Source organism: Tamandua tetradactyla, chromosome 7 (assembly GCF_023851605.1).
Source record: "Tamandua tetradactyla isolate mTamTet1 chromosome 7, mTamTet1.pri, whole genome shotgun sequence".
Classification (NCBI taxonomy): Eukaryota; Metazoa; Chordata; class Mammalia; order Pilosa; family Myrmecophagidae; genus Tamandua; species Tamandua tetradactyla.
Window position 1 is genome coordinate 90,719,530 of NC_135333.1, and position 15,123 is coordinate 90,734,652.

Below are 15,123 nucleotides of genomic sequence, written 5' to 3' on the forward strand. Positions count from 1 at the left end.
CTATTGACATTTAAGTATAAAAGTTGTATGAGTATTTGACAGACTAGAAGAAAAACCCAGAAAAGATTAAGAGGATGTGTGATTGCTTTGTGAATGGGATGTGGGTCAGTGTGAATATAAGTAATAGAATACATTTTCTTATGTGTAACAGTAAACAAAAATAGTTTTCCAGTATTTTCACAAGCTGACATTAGCGATAGTATTTATATCTTCAATTTTATTAACAGGAGCTATTAGGTCAGCCCACATCTGCTGTGTGCAACATGGTTTAGACTGTCATACCTCCTTAGCACATGACCTGTTGCTCTTAGTCTGCACCTTAGGCATTCTGACTCTCCTAAATCAGTCACAATTTGGGCAGCTTTTGAAATGGATTGCTTTCCTATTTGGCTAAGGATGGGTATGAGAGTTCCATACCACTGATTGGGGGCACTATACAGGGTAGCATCCTTTTTGCCTATAGTGAAGATTTCTTTATCTGGTCTAACAGAATTAACAGCATAAATGGCATGTTTCTTTCCTAGTGCCCTCAGTACATCTTGCAATTCATCTCATGTATTGCAGTGCAGAGCAATGCATGGTACATCTCCCAGACTGGACCAAGTTTCTCTATGAGTTATAAGCCAATTTAGCAATTAATTAGATTCTGGCCAGGCAGCCAGAGTATATATATATATGTATGTTGGCAGAGGGAGAGGTATATACTAATTGAGGCTAATTTGCTTATTTCTTTTCCTGAAAGTAACACTCCCTCTGCAGTGTCCCAAAGAGGTAATAGCCAATTTGATAGGGCTTTTTAATATTTGTTCCCCTCTATTATTTATTTATTTTTAACCCATATGTTTTACTCATCTGTCCATAAGGTAGATAAAAGAAGCATCAGACACAAGGTTTTCATAATCACACAGTCACATTGCGAAAGCTGTATCATTATATAATCATCTTCAAGAAACATGGCTACTGGAACACAGCTCTACATTTTCAGGCAGTTCCCTCCAATCTCTCTGTTACACCTTAACTAAAAAGGTGATAACTATTTAATGCATAAGAATAACCTCTCAACTCTGCTTGGAATCTCTGAGCCATTAACACTTTATTTTGTCTCATTTCACTCTTACTCCTTTTGGTCAAGAAGGTTTTCTCAATCCCTTGATGCTGAGTCCCAGCTCATGCTAGGATTTCTGTCCCACGTTGCCAGGAAGGTCCACACCCCTGGGAGTCATGTCCCACGTAGACAGGGGGAGGGCAGTGAGTTTGCTTGTTGTGTTGGCTGAGAAAGAGAGGCCACATCTGATCAACAAAAGAGGTTCTCTTGGGGGTAACTCTTAGGCCTAATTTTAAGTAGGCTTTACCTATCCTTTGTGGGGTTAAGTTTCATATGAACAAACCCCAAGATTGGGGGCTCAGTCTATTGCTTTGGTTGTCCTCACTGCTTGTAAGAATATCAAGAATTCTCCACTTAGGGAAGTTGAATTTTATCCCTTTCTCACCATTCCCCCAAGGGGACTTGTCAGGGCTTTTTAAGATTTTTATCTGTATTGATTCCTAGTTTTACCTAATTAAGCTATAGTATAGTCCTGCATGGTAATTAAGCTGTGGCAGCCACAGTAGCAGTTGGTACACTCAGTATTACTCTCCCCTACTGGGGATGAGGGTGCTGAATATGTTCTGACAACTTTTTGTTGGACCGTATTTTAGGTTCCCAGTCAGGGGAAGTCAGGATATGCCTCATTTGCTGCTTGGGCAACCTATGCCCTCTTGTTCGAGTATAATAGCATGCCAGTATTTCTAAACTTTTATCCACATGGCATAGGTTCTCATTCAATGTATCCTTCAGATCTGCTTGGACTATACACAAGTCCCTTTCCGTCTTAAGTTCTTCTTTAAGGCAGCAAACCTCAGCATTAGCCAGGGCCTCTTTCATGGCCAAACACACAACTCCTAACAGAGGCCATGCAATGACTGTGGTGGCCTGATGACTCTCCTTTTTCTTATGAAATCCTGAATGTCCTGTGGCCTGCTGAAAGAATGCTAGCAGTCTAGCCGGGGAGTCTTGCGCATCCCCATACATCCCCATTCATCTAGGAAGGTTGCCACCCCTCCCCACATAGATGTTGCAGGCCATCCTGGGATTCCCCCAAGGAGTCTCCTTTCCCAATATTGCCTTTTTATTGCTGATGGCTCTTTGATCTCCTGGTTGACTCACCAAAGATTCCAACCTAACTTAGCCCCAAGACCAAAGAACATTCCTGGCATGGAGTTACCCATGAATTTAATTAGAGACTTAAAAACAGGAGAAAATTCTTCCTGATGGCCGATGGTCTGGAAATGGAAGTCAGTGTTCTGTGCAAGAGAGGAGTGGCATGGGAGGGGCTTATAAAGGTTTAGGTCCTCAGGGTGTGACAACGGAGTTTCAGCAGGGTCTTGTGAGATTTGTTTAGGGGAGGGGAGTTTTAATGACATTCTTTTCCCCTTGAAGGGGGTCTGTTGACCTTTAATGCCTGTCCTGGACATGCAGGCAGCCTTGTGCAGTGACTTGTTCTCATAATGTAGGAGGGGACAGGACCCAGGTCCTGGGTCCTCACACTTTGTAATTATGCTATGCAATTTCCGTCTAGATATTTAACTTCTTTTCAGGAAATTTAAAGACTTTATGATCCCTAAAATTTGTATTTTCTGGAATGCATGGCTCCACACAACTGACCAGCCTGGTTCTTATCGGTCATTTCCAGGATGGGGCTAGCCTACCCCACTCCAAGTCCACATACTCTTATTTGTTTACTGTACCATAAAATTAGCCTTCCTGTTAGATAATGGGCCATTGATATTTACCATCAATTGTATGTTTTTTAGATTTTCACCAAATTGCTCTGATTTGAAGAGATTTGCACGATTGAATTCTTATCCAACCTTTTGTTGTTGTTGTTATTCCTTGTTTTGATTGTTTCTCCCTGTGACCAGATTTGATTACTACCTTCAGCTTTGGTATTTTATCTGATATAAATCTCATTGCTCTTTCTGTGATTTTTTAAACACAGGTTCTAAGGCCCTGGAGTATTCCAATGGGATTTTTGACTGCCAGTCTCCCACCTCCCCATTCATGGGAAGTTTTCGAGCTCTGCATCTTGTGGAAGACCTGCGTGGTTTGTTAGAGATGATGGAAACAGAGGAGAAAGAAGGCTTGAGATGTCAGATCCCAGATTCAACAGCAGAAACACTGATTGAATGGCTGCAGAGTCAAATGGTAAATTTCCACATGCTAAAATCTGTGCTATAAATCTTTTGTTACCTATTCCAAAATTGAAAGCATCTAACTGATTAGAATAAGAAAAAAAGAATATATATATATATATATATATATATATATATATATATATATATATATCACAGCAGGCTTGCTTTACTTTTATCTCTTAAAAGATTCCAATCTCCTTTTGACTCTGAGGATAATTTTTCTTAGTGTTACTAGTGTACATTTTGTGAGTCAGCAGGTCACCTTATCCTGCCCATAAAAATGGAATAGCTTTTAGGTTGTGCTAGAATGACCTAAAGTGGCTTAAAACAAATAGAACTGTAAGGATCAGATCCTTGCACATAATAAATGCTTTCCTAGCAACATTGGGAAATTTACTTTAAGGTCCTCATAGCAATTCTAAATGGGAAGGGTAGTGAATAGATCCTTCAAAAAGCAACAATTTTATAGCAGTATTTGATAAGAAGCACCATCTAGTGGTTAGTGGCAGTCATTCCAATTCTGGTACACTCATTAAGGTGTGGAGTTGGGAATTGCTCTTAAAATGTTGTTCTGATTTACTGAACCTCAAGGCCTCTTTCTAGGCATCCTTGAAAATTGCTGATGTAGCAGAGCTACCCTTTCTCTGGCCACTGTGATAAATGTCGTGATTTTAATATGTTAAACACATAAAATCTAAAGACTGTCACAAAACATGTTCAAAGGAGAATATAGAAAAGGTGGTGTTTTATAAGCATTTAAATATTACTTGATTTTCAATAAGATGCATTAATACACTTATGAATCAATTGTGTTTATATAAAAGCTAATGAAAATTATATGAAACAATCAGGATCTATTTTTGTATCTGTGGCAGAAATGGAAACAGTTTACTTTGGGAACCTTAATCGTACATCCTACAGCTAAAATATTTCCATGTGTATCATGAGTACTGACGTTCTAAACCAGTCCTGAGCTGAATGTTTTCATATTACCACTAGTTTACCTCTCTAATTCTGAATGTAGATAGTACAATTTATCTTTTAGTGGTAGTGCACCCATATAGCCTTGACAAATGAAAATATTTTTACTTTTTAATACCTGGTACCTTTTTATTGTACTTTGTATCTGCTCTGTTTCATGTTTGTTGATGTCTTTGGGGATTGCTTTATGCTCTTGTTAGGTTTTCTAGCATTCTTCCTTTGCCTCTGTCTACTTCCTATCCTTCCACTTTCACATTTTTCTGACCATTCAGTTTGTAGTGGCAAATGGATTTATTATTAGTATAAGAATTTACTTCTTGCCCACATCCAGAGGTCAGCAGTAGCAGCCATGGCTTTTAAAGGTAACTGTGGTTGCATTTTTACTTTTGTGTGTTTAAAACATTCCCATTAACATGTGCTCAGTCAATGCTATTTAAGTATTTCTAGAAAAGATAAAAAGTGATGATGATGATATCTGAACGTAAGTTAAGCCATGTCATTCCTTTTTCAGAGGCTACCAATGGCTTTCCATCTCATTCAGAGTAAAAGTTAACGTGTTTAATGTGAGCAACAATACTTTATAAGTTTTGTTCCCCCATTACCTCTTTGACCTCATCTCTTATTACATCTCCCTTCTTTCACTCTACTCCAGACACCCTGGCTTCCTTACTGATTCTCAAACATATCAGGCAAACTGGCCTCATGGCCTTTGTACTGGCTGTTCCCTCTACCTGGAATGCTCTTTCCCCAGATATCTCTATGACTAGCTCCCTCACATTACTCTGGTATGTGAATTAGTTCTCTGGCACTCAAAAATTATGCGCTCCATGATGCTTTCCCTGATTACTCTATCTAAAATTTCCACATTTGTTCTTCATATTACCATCTCCCTGCTTTATTTTTTTCTGAGCATTCACCACTTTCTTACTTACTATGTATTAGTCTTATTTATATCATTTGTTTTCTGTCTCTCCACATGAAATGTAAACATCATAAATAGGAAGTTTTGCCTTTATTGAAAAAAAAATCCCCACTGTCTCCCTGGTACTTAGAATAACACCTGGCATATGGTATCGGGTCAATAATTATATTCAAAATAAATGATATCCTATGAATGATAAAGAGAACACACATTCAAATGAAGTGAAATTTTTTGTTGTGTTAAATTTATCCCTCAGATGGATGATGACTTATTGATTTATGTTTTTGGTTGTTCCTTATTTTAATATTGAACATTTTCAAATTTAAAATTATGCTTCCACAAAATAATAAATACCTTACAAAACTTATGAAGATTCAGTTTTCATCCTAAGAATAACAACCACCACCACAACAAAGCTACTTGTCAATCCAGAGAGATAATTCTTTCTGACACCGATTTTTTTAAGAACTTGTTTTACAGCTAGACATTTCCCCATCTCAGCACCTATGTTTACAAATTGCATGTGTGTTTTCCAAGCACACAAAGAATGTAAGAAGAAAGGGCAAAAATGAAAGCAGGAAGAGGAGAGCAGGAATGGCTGTTTCAATTAATTGAGGTATAGGTGTGAAATGAGTAGTCGCAGCACATTTGCCATGGTAGACTTTATCTTTAGAACCAAAAGGAGACTTGAGCCAGCATAAGTATCAAATAGGTAGAGGGTCTTATGCTTTATAACTTAATGATTTGCTGATAACACTGGATTTCTTCCCTTTTAATATTTCAGAAATTGGGATATGTTTTTTGTTATCTTAAAAGTGAGATGTGTACACATTTAAGCTGGAAGTTTTCTTCTTTAAAATAAATAATAGTGTGACAAAAGTGGGAGCATCTTAGAATTGAAGAAACACAGTGTGTCAGCCTGTAAGCTGTCAGAATGTGATATGCCAGAACTGGAATGGCTTTTAAAAAGGAGTATTTAATGTGTTACAAATTTACAGCTCTAAGGAGATGAAAGTGTCCAAATTAAGGCATGTGATGGTCAGGTTCATGTGTCATCTTGGCCAGGTGGTGGTGCCCGGTTGTCTGGTGAGGTAAGCACTGGCCTGTCTGTTTCTTTGAGGAAATTTCATGGCCTTAATTCATGACCACGTTGGCTAAATCCACAGCTGATTGCAATCAGTGAAGGGGAGTATCTTCTGCAATGAATGACACTTACTCTTTTAAGGAGGATTCAGAAGAGCAAGCACTTTTCCTGCTTCAGCGAACCAGCCTCTCTTGAGAGTTCATTGAGGACCTTCACTGGAGTTGCCAGCTCATGACCTGCCCTACAGATCTTGGACTCTTATATCCCCATGGTTGCATGAGACACTTTTATAAATTTTATATTTGCAGATATCTCCTACTGATTCTGTTTCCATAGAGAACCCTGGTTACCTTCACTCAAGAAAAGCTGATGGGGTCAGGAACACCTCAGTCAGCTGGGAAGTCACATGGCTGGTATCTTTTGCTCCTAGGCTATGTTACTTTCAGCCTCTGTTCCTCTGGGGGTTCCTCACTTTGCTTCTCCAGGGCTGGCTTTCATCTCTTGGCTCCCTTGGCTCTCTCCAGATTCTGGCTTGCTTAACATCTCATGGTGACATCTGCTGGGCTCCAGGCATCTCCAAACATCTGTATCTCTGTTCTCCGGTTTGTCGGCATCTGTCTCAGCTCTCTCTCTGCCGATTCTGTCATTTCTATAGGCTCAGAGACTTCTGAGACTCTGACTCAGACTTCCTTTCTGACTCTCTCCACAATGTTTCCTCTTTTAAAGGATTCCAGTAAACTAATCAAGACCCACCTTGGATGGGTGGAGTCATATCTCATCTTATTAAAAAAAGGTCATAACCGCAATTAGACGTGTCACCTCTCCATGGAAATAATCTAATCAAATGTTTCCATTTCATGGTATTGGATTTGGATTAAAAGAAATGGCTGCCTCCACAAAATTGAGTCAGAATTAAAACATGGCTTTTTTGGGCTACATAATATTTTCAAACCTGCACACACAGAGTCTTAGCAAATTTCCCCATTATATTGTACATGGGGGAAATTGCCAAAATTATAAATTTTGGTGTAGAAAAGCAGTGGAATGATAAAGAAGAATGTAGATTTTGGTGACAGTGGACCTGGATTTTCATGTCGATTCCAGCCATTAGAAGCTGGTGTGATTTTGAGAAATTCTCTTAGGCTTTCTGTTTCATTTTCTTCATCTGTAAAATGGGGGTGATTGCCACACAAGATTGTGACCCTCCCTTTAGTATATTAGCTGCTTACCAAAAAGGATGGCAGATAGATAGTTAAAAAGTTTAATACTGAGGAATAGCTTGTGGGGAAATGTTGAACAGTTTCCCTTTACAAAGAGGGAAAGAGAGGGTTAGTCCAGTTATAAGAGGAGTTAGGTTACAAATTACTCACATGTAGTTCACTTTTTACAACAAAAGAGTTCAGAAATGTCTCGGACTGTGGTGAAGCTTGTGCAATATTTTAGAAAAACTTGTTAATGATAGCAGTTACATAATTAAGATTTCATTCATGTTTAATGATAGCAGGCTTGAGAGTCCACATACTTAAGGTGATACTGATCTTCTCATTAGTACAACTGGTAGTCAAAACATTCTATTTATTATTTTAGCCAGGCTAGGGAGGTCCACTGGTGCCCTGAAGGATGTGGGCTAATCCTTCCCAACTAATTTCTGCTGCCCCCTTATTAGTTTCATTTTACCAGAAACTAGGCAAGATAAGAGAACATGGTAATGTTAATAACCTCTTACAGGGAAAGGACGTTCAGTCTTTAACAATGGATTTGTTTTAATAGTTGTAGCTATAGCTTATAGACTTCTAGAAAGGAAAAAAGTTTCTTTTAAAACTCAGAAGTTTTTTTACTCCTGTGGTAAAAAGTAAAAATGTTGAATGTGTCATGTTTGTTCATTTACTAAGGCAGAGTTCTTTGTTTTGATTGTGAAATGTTAACATGTTTAACACAAATATAAACGAGGGGGAATTACGTGCTTTATCAAACTCCAAGTTTAAGGGAGCAAATAGAAAGATATGTCTAGCTGAGCCAAGCAAGTAGTTTTTGTTCAGTTTAGGTCTAACTTGGTGAGTTGCCCTAGCACATTCTTATAATGCTTTTTCCAGTAGACAAAGCTGAGGATCATGACCTTGATCCACATTTAAGAGAGAATCAGGTAATAAAATTCCAGAAATTTCTGATTATTTGTCAGTTTTAATTATGAAGCAATCCCAAAGTCAGCAGACATTATTATAAAAATACAACTTTCACCAAAATGAGTAAAAATACTAATGTTAATAATTCTAAAGCAGGCGTCATAACCTATGAGATAAGTAAAAATGGGGAAATGAGATATTCTTAGCTGGCTTCTGACTTGTTAAATCAATATAATAAATTTCTACCTTATTTCCATATTTATTTCTACATTAAAAATTAAATAATATTGAGGGTGCAAGTTCAGTGGTAGAATTCTTGCCTGCCATGCGGGAGACCCGGGTTCAATTCCCATCCCATACATTTCCCCCCTCAAAAAAAAAAAAAAAAGAATCAACAAGTGATGGTGCAATAATGGGATAGTCACATGAAAAAAGAATGAAATTTGACCCCCACAATACAAAAAAAATTAGATAATATAAATTCAAAATGTGCATTTAACTTAAAAAAAAGTCTGTAAAAATATGAAATACTTATAATTTAAAGTTCAAACATGGGGCATGTTCTCTCTGGAACTGCTGGCTGTTCTCCCTGAGTCCCTGCCTTTCAGCAACAGAGACGATTCCAATCCCACCATCCCCTGATCCCTACTGCTTTTTGACTAGCTTCTCTTTTCATGTGTGCCTCCAGGGAATGTTTTCTCAGGCCTTGCAAGCAAGGCACATCTTAAGATCATGTCCCATATGTGGCCACAATTATCTGAGGTATGCAGCGCCTCACTGAGACATCCTGACTAAAATTAAAGCAGTTTTCCCTTAGGCTTCTGGCAAACTTCCATGAAAAGTGTCCACATGTACAAGAAAACAAATTGATCAAGTCAGCAGAATCCTTACTTGGGAGAAGTCAGTGCAAAGTGCTAAATGAGAGATGTGCATTTAATGGATCCTGGGCTCCCAAATTTGTTAGGATTGAATTGAAAGAGATTTTCTGTTCCTTTTTGAAAGAGAATTAAGTAATAATAAGTGGCAAGAACCACAGGAGCTGTATTATTTCTTGATCTCACATGGTTCCAAAGTAGAAGAGAGCTTCTTTTGCTAGGTCTGTGTCCTTGAGGAACCTGCCTATCATTGTTGGCCTTCAGGCAATATTGAATGAATGAATAGACATGCTACTAGAATAGGAACTGGGGCCTAACTTCTAGAGGTGCTGGGACCTTCTTTTCTGTATTCTCATTTAAATCAGGAGACTTTGGCATATACCTTTGACAAGGAGAATGTCGAAGTTCAGCATGTATTCCTCTCCTCACTGCAGAAACTTCGGGAGATAGTGTGAACATGTAAATAAGGCCAGGAGGAGCCAAGGCCAATCTTCTCTACTCATGTAAAGTGGCTAAAAGAACCTGTTAATAGACACTAAACAAATCTTTCTAACTCACCCAGGATTGGCCATGGATATGCAAATGAGGACATACTTGTGTTAGTTAGATTCATTGGTCAACTTGGCCAGGTGAGCATACCAAGTCTTGTTGCTGTGGACATAAGCCAATGGTACGTGAATCTCATCTAATTAAATTTTGCTAATTACATCTGCAGTCAGCTAGGAGGCATGTCTGCTGCAATGAGTGACGTTTGACTTAATTGGCTGGTACTTAAATGAGAGAGCACAACGTAGCACAGCCTAAGCAGCTGGAGATGCAGAAAGAAGTCACCCCGGGGAAAGTTGTCCGAACCCAGGGGCCTGGAGAGAAGACCAGCAGAGACCATCCTGTGCCTTCCATGTAAGAAAGAACCTTAGTAGAAAGTTAGCTGCCTTTCCTCTGAAGAACTAACAAAATAAATCCCCTTTTATTAAAAGCCAGTCTATCTCTGGTGTGTTGCATTCCAGCAGCTAGCAAACTAGAACAATGCTGTATATGTATTACCCATAAAACAGAATTTTATGGTTCTGTATTTTATCAATTTTGGGGCAACAGAATACTGAAATGCTCCAAAGGAAGCATTTACTAATTACTAATCAAGATATTACTAATGAGTCTGACAGGTAAAAGCTCTTTGAAGCTACTACTCTCACCAGCATTTCACATGTATTTAAACTTTTGGAGTTACATATCCTTCATGCTGGCCTACTACTACTGGGATCCTCCTCGCTCCAGAGTGCCTGTTTTTCCTCCAATTGGCTGTTAAGAAAAGGAGATGCTTTCTGGTTCCTAAAAACAAACATTGCCCAATCAATGTAGCTGAGTGAGAAGCTTCAGAGCTCTGAATAACCAGCAAGAACTGGCAGAAACATCTTTCTCAAAGCTCCGGAAAACAGTTGAAGGACTGCAATAGCACTGAGCCCAGAAAAAGGCTACTTAGAAGTGAGCAGTTGGATCTTGTGGCCTTTCCCCCACCCCTTATCTCTCAGTGTGGAGCCAGCTCATGCTCCCAGTGCAATCCCTGGCCCCTGCCTCAGAGAATGCAGAGTAACCTGAGCACATTCTGGGAGCTTGTATGTCTGGCCCATTCTGTATGGTGGTGGCCTAAGGAAGTCGTGGTCTCAGAACTTGCCCTGCCTATAGAAGGCAGCTTACACAACTGTCCTAAAGAATGCTGTGGGAGAGCAGTCAAGGCATGTTGCCTGGAGCAAGAGATTGCTGGCTGTTGCATATACAGTTCAGTGTCTGAGACCATGGGTAGGTTGTTTCCTAGAGGAGAGGAATGTTTAAAATTCCTTGGATCATACCTTCATGCCCAAGATAAGGCTCATGGGCGGAAGAGGTCAGGGAGGTTCCTATACTTAGGCCTGGAGCTTTTCTCTAAACTCATTGTATGGATAAAATCTGAAGGAGAGCTCTGAAACTGGTCAATCTGCAAAGACTGAGAAAAGTGTTTTCTTTTTCTCTCCCTCCTTCTTGCAATCAAGGAAAGCTCCATTATTACACTGGATACAAGCTACAAAAACAGACATCTCAGTCTGTATTCCACTGATAACACATTAAAATATCAAAATGTCCAGATTTCAACAAAAGTTACAAGACAAATAAAGAACAGGAATTGATAGCCCAGGTAAAGGAGAAGTGGTAGAAACCATCAATGAGGAGGATCAAACCTGAGCCATATCAGACAATGACTTTTAGAAATGGTCCCAAATGGAGGTGCAAGGGTAGTTCAGTGGTCGAGTTCTCACCTGCCATGTGGGAGACCGAAGTTCTATTCCTGGCCCATGTACTCCACCCTCCACCCACCCCCCAAAATAAATTCAACAAATGGTGCTGTAATAAATATGATAGTCACATGGAAAAAGAATGAAATGTGGGCCCCCACCATACAACATGCAAAAAAATAAAGGTCCCAGGTATGCTCAAAGAGCTAGGGAAAATGTGGACAAAGAACTAAGGGAAATCAGGAAAACATAGATGAACACAAAGAGAATATCATTGTCAATCTAGCTAAAGGTTTGTCAATTTTATTGATCTTTTCAGAGAATTTTTGGTTTCATTGATGCTCTCAGTTGTTTTTTTATTTTCTATTTCATTCATCTCTGCTCTAATCTTTATTTCCTTCCTTCTGGTCACTTTGTATTAAGTTTATTCTTTTTCTTGACACTCCAGTTTTGAGGTTAGGTCTCTGATTTGAGATCTTTCTTCTTTTAAAATGTAGGCATTTAGAGCTATGTGTTTCCCCCTCAGCACTGCCTTTGCTACATCCCATACATTTTGGTATGTTGTGTTTTCATTTTCATTTGACCCAAGATACTTTCTAATTTCAGATTTTTTTTCTTTGACTCATCAGTTATTTAAGAGTACATTATTTAATTTCCACTTATTTGTAAATATATGTATATGATTGTTATGTGTCCTTGTTTAATTGACCCTTTTTCAGTATATAATGACCTCTTTGTCCTTTGTAAGAGTATTATACTTAAAAGTCTGTTTTATCTGATATTAAAATATGTACCCCAACTCTGTTTTGATTATTACTTGCATAGAATATTGTTTTCCATCCTTTCACTTTCACCCTACTTATGTCTTTGAAAAGCATCTAGCTGGGTAATGCTTTTTTTTATCTGTTCTGCCAGTCCCTGCCTTTTGACTGAGAGTTTAATCCATTTACATTTAAAGTCAGCAATGATAATATGATAGTTTCTTCTGCCATTTTGCTACTTTTTCTTTGTAAGTTTTATACCTTTTTTGACTCCCAATTCTTCATTAATACTTACTTCCATATTTATTTATTATTTTTTTGTTTTATAACATTTTGACACCCTTCTCATCTCTTCTTGAATATGGTTTTCATTTATTTTTTGTAGTTAAAATTTAACATTCTCACTCTATAGTAGTCAAATTTGATTTTTTACCATTTTATCTTTGAAAACATATATACATACTGTTCCTATACCCTCCATTCCCTACCTTTTTGTACTTTTTTTGTACTTTTACAAATGTTTTTGTACATTGTATTTCCAAAACCACCAATTTATCATACTTCTTATATGTTTGCATTTTACCAGTTGTAAGAATTAAGAAGTGGAGTTACATACCAAACAATATGTACACTAGTACTGCCCTTTGTAATTACCCATATGGTTACCTTTACTGAAAGTCTTTCTTTCTTTATGCTGCTTTGATCCACTATCTATTCCTTTCAGTCTGAAGAACTCCTTTTAACTTTGCTTGTAGAACATGTCTGGTGGTGATGAACTCCCTCAGCTTTTATTTATCTTGGACTGCCTTGTTCTCTCTTTTTATTTATCTATCTATCTGTTTATTTATTTTTTATTGATATATATTCACATACCATGTAATCATCCAAAGTATACAAACAGTGGTTCACAATATCATCATATAGCAGTACATTTATCTTCACAACAACTCTTTTTTCTGTTTTGTGAAAAATGACAAATATTTTGAAATAATAAGTTTCAAAGCACATTGCAACAATTAGTTGTAGAACAGATTTCAGAGTTTGGTATGGGTTACAATTCGACACTTTTAGGTTTTTACTACTAGCTGCTCCGAGACACTGGAGATTAAAAGAAATATCAATATAATGATTCAGCAACCATACTCATTTGTTAAACCCTACCTTTTCAGTATAACTCCACCATCACCTTTGATCGTTCTCCTACACTTTAGGGGTATTTGGTCTATGCCCATTCTAGCTTTTTCATGTTGGAAGGGGCTGTCGATAATATGGGAAAGGGGGATGGAACTAGTTGATGTTCTGGAGAGGCTGGCCTCTCTGCATTTCAGGACTTATCTGGTCTAGGGGCCCATCTGTAGGTTGTAGGTTTCTGGAAAGTTAACCTAGTGCATGAAACCTTGTAGAATCTTATAATGTCATAGTGGTCTTTAGGATTGGCAGTGTGCCAGTTTGAAGCTATTTTGTACCACAGAAAAGCCATGTTCATTAATCCTCATTCAGTATTGCTGGGTGAGACCTTTCTGATTATTTCCATGGAGATGTGACCCACTCAGTTGTGGATGGTAACATTTGATTAGGTGGTTTCCATGGAGATGTGTCTCCATCCATTCAGGGTGGGGTTGCTTACTGTAGCTCTTTAAGAGGGAACCACTTTGGAAAAAGCTTGAGAACCAGTAGAGCCGTGAGAGCTACCAGAACAGACAGAGCCAACAGAATGGACAGAACCCTGGGGAAGCCATTGAATGAAGATTAAAAGACATGGCTTTTCTGGGGTACACAACAGGTTCAAACTGGCATACCCCATTAAACAGAAAAAAATGGAGTGAAGAATGACACCTATCCCAGCAGAAACTCAAATCAAATGGGAGATCTTGGAACTTAGTGGATAACCAAGTGGCCTGGTCTTTAAGAGAGTTAATATCCTGTGTTATTTTTGAGCTTTTATTAACATAAAAACAATAATACTCACCCAGGAATGCACATATCCCTCTATGGGATGCTGTAAGGGCATCTAGGCCTTGTTGATTTTAAAAGACGATGCCCACTAGTGAATTTACTTGGGACTGGAGAACGGTTAAGGTGGAGGCTGTTCATTCGATGCTAGTGAATAGTTCAAAGGAGAGATTATAGTGGGCCCACTCTCCATGGGCTATTCCTGCAGCTCCAGTAGCTACAGCTCCCCTTATCCCAGTGGTAGCTAGGAATGGGATTAGGAACTGAGCTACTCTTTTATTCTGGTTTGGGATGACAGGTTGGGAAACTAGGAATGGAAGAGGCTCTTTCCACTTTTTAGCTTAAGTACTGGGGCCACATACACTAAAGTTCATGTCCTTGACCACCATGGGGGTTAGCTAGGATAAGTTTTATGCCCACAAAGAGAATACTCACTGATTGGGATCTAGAGAGACAGCATATGTTAGGTTGCCTATTGGTCTAGATGATACACTGCTAGTTGCTAGGATATGGGCTTTTCGGAGTTTGGCTTCATTGTAGGTGATCCGTGCTCCACTACATGCTGAAAGACAGGGCCTTAGGGAATTGTTGTTAGAATTGAACATGATGCTTCAGTTTTTATCCAGACTATTCCTGGTATTCCTGTCAATGGGTTCTCATCTTTCTCCTGGGTTACGCTATAGTTTAATCATAATTTACTGGTTTAATGGTGCATTTTTTTCATTCCTGCTATAAGACAGGCAATTGTATGGTCTCAATGTATTAAATCTGTCTTCCTTTGTTGATAATTCCAGTTGGGGTCCTTATTAGGGGCTGCAGTAGCTCCTACAGGATACTGGTTTGGCTGAGCTGCTATAGGTTATCTGTATGGGCTTGGACTTCTCTTCATGTAGAGTTGTTTTTTTTTTCTTCTGGGGTGTAAC

At 38.6% G+C, this 15,123-nt stretch overlaps 1 protein-coding gene across 12 annotated transcripts in view; it reads left to right on the forward strand.

The window, feature by feature from the left end:
• PPFIBP1 (PPFIB scaffold protein 1) overlaps positions 1-15,123 on the forward strand; it is a 300,273-nt gene that overhangs the window by 176,557 nt on the left and 108,593 nt on the right. For all 12 annotated transcript variants that reach the window (XM_077170388.1, XM_077170392.1, XM_077170389.1 and 9 more), the window contains exon 4: positions 3,039-3,244. In XM_077170388.1, the coding sequence (XP_077026503.1) occupies positions 3,039-3,244 (206 nt within the window). The remainder of the gene's footprint in view (positions 1-3,038; positions 3,245-15,123) is intronic.